The sequence below is a fragment of the Podarcis pityusensis genome (genome assembly GCF_964106645.2).
Source record: "Podarcis pityusensis genome assembly, chromosome: 5".
Classification (NCBI taxonomy): domain Eukaryota; kingdom Metazoa; phylum Chordata; class Lepidosauria; order Squamata; family Lacertidae; genus Podarcis; species Podarcis pityusensis.
The window spans coordinates 38,746,305-38,758,291 of record NC_138032.1 but is presented as its reverse complement, the minus strand read 5'-3'; the positions used below and the strand labels follow the sequence as shown (position 1 = coordinate 38,758,291).

At 48.6% G+C, this 11,987-nt stretch overlaps 1 protein-coding gene across 7 annotated transcripts; it reads right to left on the bottom strand.

Moving 5' to 3' along the window:
- Window positions 1-1,062: 1,062 nt before the first annotated feature.
- Window positions 1,063-6,919, bottom strand: LOC308477788 (uncharacterized protein). 7 transcript variants are annotated; one of them, XM_081006719.1, is made up of 11 exons: window positions 6,542-6,849; window positions 4,207-4,286; window positions 4,061-4,092; window positions 3,799-3,914; window positions 3,571-3,650; window positions 3,346-3,448; window positions 3,165-3,248; window positions 2,829-2,933; window positions 2,283-2,520; window positions 2,098-2,180; window positions 1,063-1,162 (listed from the first exon to the last, which is right to left on the bottom strand). In XM_081006719.1, exons 6-9 carry the CDS (start codon window positions 3,442-3,444, stop codon window positions 2,431-2,433), a joined length of 378 nt encoding a protein of 125 aa, XP_080862845.1. In that variant the 5' UTR covers window positions 3,445-3,448; window positions 3,571-3,650; window positions 3,799-3,914; window positions 4,061-4,092; window positions 4,207-4,286; window positions 6,542-6,849; the 3' UTR covers window positions 1,063-1,162; window positions 2,098-2,180; window positions 2,283-2,430. The 7 variants fall into 7 exon arrangements, with proteins under 7 accessions (XP_080862845.1, XP_080862846.1, XP_080862848.1 ...); XM_081006720.1 differs by lacking the exon at window positions 6,542-6,849 and adding an exon at window positions 1,559-1,613 and having other exon boundaries at window positions 4,207-6,167; XM_081006722.1 differs by lacking the exon at window positions 6,542-6,849 and adding an exon at window positions 1,559-1,610 and having other exon boundaries at window positions 4,207-6,167.
- Window positions 6,920-11,987: the final 5,068 nt, after the last annotated feature.

Here is an 11,987-nt window from a genome sequence, read left to right as displayed (position 1 = left end):
ACGAGCAGTTTTCAGGGCGAGAATTCACAGAGGCTGCATTCACGCATGCGTACTCAGGGCAAAATACTTGCAGCAAGTAAGAGCTGCAAGCTTGGTAGAGAAAAGGTCCCGCTCAAATCAGTAGGACCAAGTTGAGAGTGAACACGCTGTGGCCTCCCGAATCAGACTAAAGGGCTATATATATAGTCCAGCATTCTGTTCCCAGAGGGACCATTCAGATGCCTATAGGAAGCTGCACCATGACAGGACTGCAAAATCTCTCTCCCATTTGCCAGCCCCAGCAACTAGTTTCCTGAGGCATACTGCTGCTGCCCTCAGAAAGAAACGGGTAAAAGGCGGATCCAGCTTATTTTAAACGGATCCTCATGAATTCATATGATTTTTTCATTCAAATTAAATAAAACTGCCATGATACTGTAGACCATGTCTTAGTCTGTAGGCAGAATCAAAAAAATCATGCATCCACTGTTTCGTGGGGCTGCAATGGCGCAAAAACATGGTTAAAAAACACGGATCCTCATGATTTTTGCACTAGATCAGCCCGAAGTCACCATCAGATCAAACATCATGGCCATGGGCACAGCATGCACCACAAAAACCACGGATCCACGGCTTCCTGGCAACACCGTGGCCCTAAAATGTGGTTTTGAAGCACGGATCCTCATGAATCCTCACGCTTTATGCATTGGGCCAACCCAAACTTACCATCAAATTACATATCATGCCCATGGGCATAACCTGCACCACAAAAATCTAGGATCCACGGCTTCCTGCTCATACCACAGGGTTTGCGTCACGAACGTGGTATGCTCTACCAAGGCAAAACACTCAGTGTCCTGGAGACATCTTAGATCTCAGGTCACTGGCACCAGCTGGATTGTCACCAGGCGAGTGCACTGAACTGTGTTGGGAGCCAGCGTGGTGTAGTGGTTAAGAGCGGTAGTCTCGTAATCTGGTGAACCGGGTTTGCGTCTCCGCTCCTCCACATGCAGCTGCTGGGTGACCTTGGGCTAGTCACACTTCTTTGACCTTGGGCTAGTCACAGTAACAATTTATTGTGCATTTATTCAAAATCCATTAAAAATATTTATTTTTATTCCATTCTCTTCCAGTTCTTTTTCTTCTTGACACGTGGAGTTACACAGGGAGTAGATCATATATCCTAAGGAATGGAAAAACCCAAGATTCCATGAGATCTTTTGAGGCAAAATAATGTTAACAATTTTTGGATCTCTCTCTGTCCCCTGCCCTGTCCTGTCTTTTGCAAGACAAAGGTGTCAACCCTGTGCCGAGATCCACCTCCCTGAGGTGGTCCAAAGGAAAGAAGAGCAAGGCATAAGGCACCAGCTTGGCTGCAGGAGTTGCCAGAAGGAGGCCTACAAAATGCCACCCAACCATCTTAGGGACTCCACTCTCCATCTGTGTAGGGTTTACTCGGGAGCCTTTTCTTCTCCTGAAGCCACCTCGAGGCAGCGGAGGTTTAGAATCAGAGTTCTCCTCGATGGGCTCCCTTCCGGAGGGATGAGCCCCATCAGCCCCTGGCTTCCCTCTACGGCACCTGCACAAACAGCTTCCTCTGGATCTCGTCTGCTCCATCTGCCGGAGCCTGTCTTCTGACACAGAGGAAAGAAGAAGAAGAAGAGTTTGGATTTGATATCCCACCTTTCACTCCCTTTAAGGAGTCTCAAAGTGGCTAACATTCTCCTTTCCCTTCCTCCCCCACAACAAACACTCTGTAAGGTGAGTGGGGCTGAGAGACTTGAGAGAAGTGTGACTAGCCCAAGGTCACCCAGCAGCTGCAGGTGGAGGAGCGGAGACGCGAACCTGGTTCCCCAGATTACGAGACTACCGCTCTTAACCACTACACCACACTGGCTCTCACTCACTGACAAAGGACCCATTGGCTCCCCTCCCCTGGTTCCCCGGCCTCTTCTCCCTCTGACTGCTCATCCTTGTCCCCCTCCACTCCCTGGGCTCTGAGACATCTTCCCTTCCTGGTTCTCCAGCTGCTTCCTCCCACCATTCCTCTGTGCCCAACCAGTCCATGACACCGTTCCACCCCTTGGCCTCTGTCCCCACAAGGCAGCTTCCCCCTACCTGATCTGGTCCCACAGCCACTGCTTCCCTTCTGCCGCCATGAAAAGATGGAGAAGGAGGTCTTGCTGGCATCGTTCTGTCACCTGCAAGAGAAAAAAGGTAAGCAGGACGCAAGGAATGCCTGCTTCTCTCACAGATGAAACAGGGCATCTCTAACTACAGATGGGCTTTTGAGAAAGTCTTACCTGCTGAGTGCATTTGGATGCTGGCCTCTCTCTAGTGTCCAGTGGAGCCGAAGATTCGCACTACCTATAAATCTTCAATGATGATGTCATCTGGATGGAAGAGAATGAGAAGAAAATGAAAATGAAAATGAGATTTTCCCACAGGCCTTTAGTCAAAGGTCGCTGTCTCCAAGGTGTGGGGCTTACCTTCTTTTGGCTTCAGGCGGAAGGAAGCCAGGTCCGGCCAAACTACTGTCATCTGCAGAGGAAAGACAAATCAGGGTCAGATGGGAGCAAGAGAGCACAGAAGCAGCACCAAATCAGGAAGGACAGGTCTCCCTCTGTCTTGGGCCCAATCCCTTGTTCCAGAGGACCTCTCTGGGCCCTGCAGCCCCCTGGGCAGAAGTGGAAGGGCAGCAGCAGGAAAGGGGGCAGGAAAAGCCTCTGGCCTCATCCTGGCCCCCAGGGACACACCCCGCATCATCTGCACTAAAGATCACTTGGGGATGTGATCTTGGGGGGATAAAATTAACCAAAGAAATGAATAGAAGAAGGCAAGGTACTTACTCTGAGGTTGGGGTATTTCCGGGCAACGGCCAGCAGCAAGGAAATGCTGCTGGCCGCTAGTTCTTGAGCCTCCCCACTTTCCCCCAGGGCGTATCCTCGGAGGTCCTGCAGGAGGAAAGAGCGTCTCAGAGTCAGGGGCCAGTCTGGGCCAAAGCGGCCCCCACGGCCCCCACCATGGAGTCCCTGGCACTTCTGGACCATGAGGATTTGCCAGCTTTGGTCTTGGACCAAATTGGGGACCAAACAGGCTCTGTGCCCCAGAAATGGGGCAGTCCATTGGGTAAGGGACGGGGGGGTACAACCCTAAAACCACCCCGATGCCATCGGGACACTTACACTGAGAAGGTGGAGGAGGGTGCCAGGGTTGGGGACTTCCATAAGGAGACTCCCCATCAGGAGCCAGAAGTGCCTCTTCAGTTCCTGCAGGAAAAGAGTTTGAATGCTGGGTTGGATTCTCCAAGTGTGTGACGAAGAAGAAGAAAGGGCCTGTGAAGGGAAGTCAAAACAAAGGACATACTTCTCTCTCCTCCTCCTCCTCCTTGGCCCCATTCAGCACGGCCTCCAACGTCCTGTGCAGGATCGCACTGATCATATCGCAGCTGAATTTGGGCCTCATGGTGCTGCAGAGATGAAAGGGAGAGGGTTAGAGTCTCCCCTGCCCCCTTGTCCCTCCCACCTGCTCTTTCCCCCTGGAGTTCTGCCCCCCACCCACAACCCCGTCCACGCCAAAGACCCCACTCACCTTAGCTGGAGGAGGGCCTCCAAGGCAAGGACCAGGGTCAGGGGGCGATCCCTGAAGTGCTCCAAGGGCCCCAAGATGTCCTGGAAGAGAACAGAGGAGGAAAATCAGCTCTGACCCCAAACACCAGGCTTGGCTTTGCAGGGGAATGGCAACCCCATGCCCTAAGCCGGCAGGGTCCTCCTCTCCGCAGATGCACAACCCCTTCCCCCCACACCACCCATCACTCACCAGAATGGCTTGGGCCGTCTCCTGCTTGGAGCACTTCAGGGATCAGACCCCCTGAGCTCAGCTGCCTGGCAGCTCTGGATGACCCCCAGGAAGTAGAGCTGTTCATCCTCCAGCAGCTGAAATGCAAAAGTCAGGCTGTCAGTTCCTCGTGAGGGGAGGGCTTCTCCGCATCTGAGAGTGCAGAGTGGGGGGCAAAGAGCCCAGGCAGCAGGGGGCAGGTCTGAGGGATCCAGTCCCTGCTCATGTTTTCTCCAATAATCACCCCTGGGGCTGGGATGCGGAACCGCAGCAGAACTGCAAACAGAAGGACATGGGAAGAGGTGAGTCCTCTTTTGCATCCTTGGACTAGTTGCCCCCCATGCCCATTCCTGCCCTCCTCTGTCCAAAAAAGGAGGGCCACTTGCTCACCTGTCGCCACGGGCTGCTCTGGGTCTTGCTGGGGGGCCACCCTGTGGCAGCGCCTGAACAGGCGCCTTAAGCACCTGGTCCTAGAAGAGATGAGCGGAGAGAGCGACTCAGACGCCAGCAGCCCCAATTCTTAGGGGGTGTTTGTGTGTGAGGAGGTGCGTCTGGAGAAAACAGTGAACCACCGCCAAATTGGCAGAACAGAAATACATATGTGGAGCCTAATCGATCCTTGCCGGCCTGTTAAGTTGTGGGCGAACATGTCAGACGACACAGCGATTCTTTAAACAGCTCTTCTTTATTCAGATGCCAGAACAGAACTAGGCTGAGGAGCTCAGTCAGCCTGCTTATATAGAGCTCCAGAACAATGCAACTGTTGCCATTTTCTAAAACTATCCAATCACTGAACGTCACTTTTCGATCCTTCATTTGCATACAAAACTATCCAATCACTGAACGTCACTTTTCGATCCTTCATTTGCATAACTATCTACAGTATCCCCCTGCTGGCCCAGGGTGAGAACTTCAGTACATAACACGGCCCATCATGACCAATTCCTTCCATCTCTCTGCAGTTCAGTGACCTGAAGGGGCATCATCAGAGCCTGAAAGAGGCAGCCCAGAGCATGAAGGGCTGGCAGAGAGAGAAAGGAGGTCCCAAGTGTTCTGGGTTCAAGAGCTATGGCTATGCCAGGACCCAGAGAGCCTGGTCCCCTCATTCATGCAGTCAAGCATGGTATAAATTTCATGAAGCAAATGAAAGAAATAGGGAGAGGGGAGAGCTTTGAGTCATTCTTAACATTCTTAACCGGATTTTTTTGGAAAGGGTGGCGGGGGTTTCCCCCTCCAGCAGGCACCATACCCCCCTCCGACTGTACCCCAAATCAATACCTTCACTTCTGCAAATGTCCCCACAAAACACATCCTGACACAGTCCTTTCCTTTTTCTATTCCAAAGGCTCCCATAAATAAGGATAGAACATTTGCCCTAATGAAGGCTGAGCCTTTCGCTCGCAAGGCACTCAACCAATCCGCTCAGACTATCTAAAGAACTGTCCAATAGCAACCAGTGAGTGCCATGAAACAGCACCCTCTAGAACAAAACACTGAGGGCACAAGGAGAAGGGGACGGCAGAGGACCAGACGGTTGGACAGTGTTCGATGCTACCAACATGAGTTGGACCAAACTGCGGGAGACAGTGGAAGACAGGAGTGCCTGGTGTGCTCTGGTCCATGGGGTCAGAAAGAGTCGGACACGACTAAATGATTAAACAACAACAACAGAACAAAGCACACAGGCACTGCAGCTGCCAACCAGCCGTGGCCTCTGCTCTACAAGTCGGAATTCCCAGTGGGGAAAGGGAAAAGTCAGAACCAGCCATGAAAACCATTCTTGGTCCATTGAAACTAGTCTTTTAAGTTTCAGTCTAGGCTCTTGCACTACCAACCCAGCTGTACACTTGTGAAACATGGACCACATATAAACGCAATCTCCAACTCCTTTAAAGATTCCATCAATGGTATCTCCGAAAAATGTGACACACCACTTGGGAAGGCAGGCGAACTAATACCAGTGTCCTGGAAGAAGCATAGATCACCAGTGTTGAAGCAATGATTCTTCAACACCACCTTCATTGGACTGGTCATGTCCAATGGCTGGGAAACACTGACCCGCGAGTGCTCCAATAGGAGAACAGCCTTTACCAAAGGTGTAATGGGCTTTGAAGACTCTTGAACTCAGGACGCAAGGGAGAAATGACCTAAGAGGAAGCCACGCTTGGCAAACCCTCACTGTGATCAACTCCCGCCCAGAAAACTATGTCCCCACTGTGGAAGGACGTGTGGATTCAGAATTGGCCTCCACAATCACTTATGGACTCACTGTTAAAACTCACTATTCATGGAAGTCAATCTTACTCGGCTACGAGTGAAAGAAGAAGAAGAAGAAGAAGAAGAAGAAGAAGAAGAAGAAGAAGATGATGATATCTGGTCATAGCACTCTCCTACTCTTGCAAATATTCATATAAAAGCAATCCAACATTGGATTGACACCGTTCCAATGCTGTTCAGCTCAGAAGGAAGATGGCTACCAGAGGAGGCACTTGGGACATGGCTAGCGGCAGCCATCATCCCTGATGCATGAGACCACGTACACAGCAACCCTTCTGCTTGGGTGATAATCACTGCCCTCCTGGTCTCTGAGTGCCAGACAGGTAGCCATCTCAAGGACAAGAGTGGATCCAACCTACATGGATTGGGGACTTGGCCAGGACAACTTGGCTGGGAAACAGACTCACACACACCCTCCCGGAAATGAAGAGAAAGGGATGCTACTTACAGCCTGCCCATGTCGTCTACGAAAGATCCCACCCACCTATCTAAAGTAACTAACTATCTGAAATGCCCACCCAAGCCTAAATCTGACCCCAACCCCTGCCCTAAGTCTATACCTAACCCCGCCCTAACCCTACACTTAACCCTAACTACTACTCTATGTAAAAAAAATACACAAAATATATACAGAATATGCACAGATGTGCACAAAAAACAAAAATATTAAAACAAAGAACAAAAAATAAAATAAATAAAAGTGTTAAAAGAAAATAATAAAAGAAAATAAAAACAAATCAAATCAAATAAAAGTAATAAATGAAATCAAAATCAAAATAAGAAAACGAAAAAAGAACTATTCACTAACCCTCCGCCTACTCTCCACCAACTGCCGCTGCCACCACCACCTCCTCTCTCCTCTGACCTCTCCTCACTAACCCACAATGGCCGCCTGCATGTCAGTGGCTTTTAAAGGAAAAGCAAGAGATGTCACAAAGGAAGGCAGGTCCTTGTTGTGGGATGTGAAACACAAGAGCAGTCAAGTACAACATTCCTAGAGTGAACATGTTTACACATGGGGAGGAATGTTTGTCCAGCCAGCAGGTAAACTTCCTGTTTCCTTCTGGGCTGGGACAGACTTCCTCTGCATGTGACTAGAGGTGGGTGTGGCCTCACCTGTGCAGGTAATGACAAAAGCACAGGGCAGGGCAGCCATCTCTCTCTCTTTCATTACATGCATCGAAGAAGCAACATCTGCTTAGCCAAAGATGCCCTCTTGGCTCCATCCAAGAGAGGACAAAGGGACTGTCTTCTTATGGAATAGTTTCCAAGTGTATGTTACTTTTCTAAGCTAAGTCTGCCTTCTGGGATCCGATTGTGAACAGAATGATATGTGAGTAAACCTTTTTATACTTTTGTAGAAGACTGTGTAGTGTCTTATCTTTTATGAGGGAATAGGGGGGGAAATACCAAAACAGTTATTATAGAGGCTTTAGCGAGCCTGAGCAAATGCATCCGCTGCAAATTTAAAAGGGGGAATGTTACTCTGCTAAAATTGTAAACTTGTTAACCCAAGTTGGAAAGGGTATTATCAGACAATATATCCTCTCCTGCATCCCTGAACATTCCCACACTTGTCACCGTGGCAACCCCACCTGGCCCCTCCTGAGTGGTGATGCTCCTCTGTCAGAACTCAGAGGCAGTTAGAAACCAAGCCTGATCCATATTATAGATATGGAAGATAACATCAAACAGAACTGTGCGTGTAAAAAAAAAAAAAAAAAGGAAAAAGGGAGGGAAACTCTATTTTGCAAAAGGTTTACGATGGGGACTTAGAGCTGATTCTTCCCCATCCTTTATTATTTATGGAGTGAATATTGCAATTGTATAAGGGAAATTTTTTTTGACTGGAATGTAATTGAAATCCGTAAGATTTTGGAACGCAGAAATAAAATAATCAACCATCAATTCTAGCAAATGGGAGGCCACCTAAATTATATAATTTTGTATTTGAACAATAGGTGTTTGTAATTGTATTATAGTTTGGTATCGTTATAATGAGGCTATTATTGGATTGAAATTGAAAATTAATTAAAAAATTATTATTGAATATGTTAGTCCCTTTTATTGCTTTGCCAGTGCTTGCCATTTGCTAATAAGCATGCAAATCATATCCAATTGCTAATCATTCGCTCCGTCATATTTTACTGGATTTTGTGTGAATTACCATATATTCAATTTTCTCTTTCCCCTTTTCTGTATACATTCTATATTGTTTGTAATTCCATTTCATCTCATCTCCATTTATCATTTCTATTAAGCTTTGTACAGTGGTGCCTCGCAAGACAAAATTAATTCGTTCCGCGAGTTTTTTCGTCTAGCGAATTTTTTGTCTTGCGAAGCACGGTTTCCCATAGGAATGCATTGAAATTCAATTAATGCGTTCCTATGGTCAAAAAAAGTCCAAACAAAGCCAAATTTGGTACAACAAGAGTTTATTAACTGCTCTTTAAAGTCACACATACTTTAAAGAGCATATCAAAAATTGAAGGAACAATAAATTAAGTTTCTAAACATGACAGGAAAAACATGTAAAAATCAAAAAAGGGTACATTACATTTTCTAAGACTCTGGGGGACCACTCGAAGAAGGTTCCTCTTCCACTCTTTGCTTCTTGCTGAGGAACCTGTCCATGGTCTGCTGCTTCATCCGCTTTTTCAGCAGCTCCCTGAGAGGCAACATGACCGTCGTATCAAAAGTGTTCGCTTGGTCATGTGCCACGTGCTTGATAGGGTGGTGCCGCTCTGCAAAAGCCTGCACCTCCTTCCACTTCTGGCAAATGTCCCTCAGTTCTTTGGAGGACGGCCGTTCCTCAGTTGCTTCCTCCTCTTCCAGCGAGGCCTGCTCCTGCGCAACCTCTGACTGCAGTTCAACCAGCTCCTGGGTGGTCAGCTCGTGGTCGTGCTCCTCCACCAGCTCGCAGACGTCCTCCTCTGTGACCTCCAGGCCCATGGTCCTCCCCAAGGCAACAATGTCCTGCACCACTGTTGACTCTGGTGCATCAGAGTCACTTGGTGCCACACAGTCCGGCCACAGGCTGCGCCAAGCGCAATTCAAATTTCTCTGGCTGATCCCGTTCCAGGCCGTGGTGATCATCTTCAAGCAGGTGACGATGTCGAAGTGGTCCTTCCAGAATTCCCGCAGGGTGATGGTGGTGCAATCAGTCACCTCGAAGCATCGCCTGAAAAGCTCCTTGGTGTAGAGTTTCTTGAAATTGGCGATGACCTGCTGATCCATTGGCTGGAGCAGTGGCGTGGTGTTAGGCGGCAGGAACATGATGTTGATGAAGCTGAACTCCTCCAACAAGTCCACCTCAAGGCCTTTAGGATGAGCAGGAGCATTGTCCATCAGAAGCAAAGCCTTCAGCGGCAGGTCGTTGTCCAGCAGGTACTGTTTGACAGCAGGGCCAAAAGCAAGATTGACCCAGTCCACAAACAGCACACGTGTGACCCAAGCCTTGCTGTTGGATCGCCACATGACACTCAGCCGCTCCTTGTCGACCTTGTGTTTCTTGAAGGCCCGTGGGTTCTCCGAGTGGTACACCAGCAGGGGCTTGATCTTCAGGTCGCCGCTTGCGTTGGCACAGAAGAGCAGGGTCAGACGGTCCTTCATGGGCTTGTGGCCAGGCAACTTGGCCTCCTCCTGTGTGAGGAAAGTCCTTTTGGGCATCCTCTTCCAAAACAGCCCGGTCTCGTCGCAGTTGAAGACCTGCTGTGGAACGTAGCCCTTCGTCTTCACAACCTCCAGGAACTCCAAGGCAAAGTCTTCAGCCGCAGGAACATCAGAACTGGCAGCCTCTCCATGCCTGACCACGCTGTGGATTCCAGATCTTGCCTTGAACCGGTCAAACCAGCCTCTGCTTGCCTTGAAGACTTCTGGCTTGGCCGAGGTTCCTGGCTGTTCCCGGATGAGGTCTGCGTGCAAGGCCTTGGCCTTCTCACAAATGACGGCCTCAGTCACTGTGTCCCCTGCACGCTGCTTCTCTTCTAACCAGATGAGCAGCAACTTCTCGACCTCCTCCAGAACAGCTGGGCGGTTCTTCACGATCCTGGTGACTCCCTTGGCTGCATCAGTCGCAAGGATCTTCTCCCTCATCTTCAGGATGGTCCCGATGGTCGATGGGTTCCTGCCGTACTCCCTGGCGAGGTCCGTCACACGCATTCCACCGTCGTGCTTCCGGATGATCTCCTTCTTCATCTCCAGCGTCACCTTCTCCTTCTTCCTCTCGCCGGCCTCCGCAGCAGCAGCAGTCTTCTTGGGTCCCATGGCAGCACAGCTGTTACCTTTGTAAACTCAGAAAAAGAAAAAAAAAACCAGCAATTCAAACCCAGAACCAAGTCCTTGAATTCCAAACACCCAACCCAAAATCCAAAAACCCCCAAAAAAGTTTTAAAAGTTTAACTTACGAAATGGCTGCAAATAACCAAAGTCTTCAAAATCCTCAAATGGCTGCAAAAGAAGTTTTGGGAAAGCTTTAAAAATCACTAAAGTCTTCAAAAACCTCAACTGTTCCCCCAGCCCCTCCCCAACTGTTGCAAACCCCTCCCCAACTGTTGCAAACCCCTCCTCAACTGTTCCCCCAGCCACCCAGCACACAGAAATTCAAAACCCTGAAATTTTTTTCAAAAAAAACCAACATGGCCCAATGGTCACAGAAAATCATAAAAATTAAAAAAAAAAAAACCACACAAGCTCCCAGATTCCTGCAAACCCCTCCCCAGCTGTTTCCACAGCCACCCAGCACACAGAAATTCAAAACCCTGAAATTTTTTTCAAAAAACAACAACATGGCCCAATGGTCACAGAAAATCATAAAAATGCAGAAAAAACCACACAAGCTCCCAGATTCTTGCAAACCCCTCCCCAGCTGTTCCCCCATCCACCCAGCACACAGAAATTCAAAAATTCAAACCCAGATTTTTATTTTTATTTTTTTAAATAAACATGGCCCAATGGTCACAGAAAATCATAAAAATGCAGAAAAAACCACACAAGCTCCCAGATTCTTGCAAACCCCTCCCCAGCTGTTCCCCCATCCACCCAGCACACAGAAATTCAAAAATTCAAACCCAGATATTTAAAAAAAAAAAAAAATGGCCCAATGGTCACAGAAAATCATAAAAATGCAGAAAAAAACCACACAAGCTCCCAGATTCTTGCAAACCCCTCCCCAACACCAAGTCCTTGAATTCTAAACACCCCAACCCAAAATCCAAAAAACCCAAAAAAAGTTTTAAAAGTTTAACTTACCAAACAGCTGCAAAAGAAGTTTTGGAAAAGCTTCAAAAATCCAGCAAACTCTTTAAAAAGCTCAGAAAGGCCACCACACCGCGTGCAATGTGTTGCTCCTCGAGGTCAAGTCGCAACTGCACCTCTTCCAGCAATGCACCCTGGGTTTTAACGGTTTTACGAAAAAGGAAACAAACTTGCAAGACGTTTTCGTTTTGCGAAGCAAGCCCATAGGGAAATTCGTCTTGCGAAGCAGCTGAAAAAACGGAAAACCCTTTCGTCTTGCGAGTTTTTCGTCTTGCGAGGCGTTCGTCTTGCGGGGCACCACTGTATAGCAACAGAGCCCAGATATTTGTTTCTCTGCAACTCCGCCCCCCTTTGGAGGCTGAAGGGGGGAGGGGCATCAAATTCCCCACAGATTGATGGGAGGGGGGAACCCTATGGATTTGTGCTTTTTATCAGATATGCAGAATGCTCTAATCCCAAACTCTCTAGTCCAGGCATCCCCAAACTCGACCCTCCAGCTGTTTTGGGACTACAATTCCCATCATCCCTGACCACTGGTCCTGTTAGCTAGGTATGGTGGGAGTTGTAGTCCCAAAAACAGCTGAAGGGTCAAGTTTGGGGATGCCTGCTCTAGCCCTACGACTGGCTCTGCCATGATA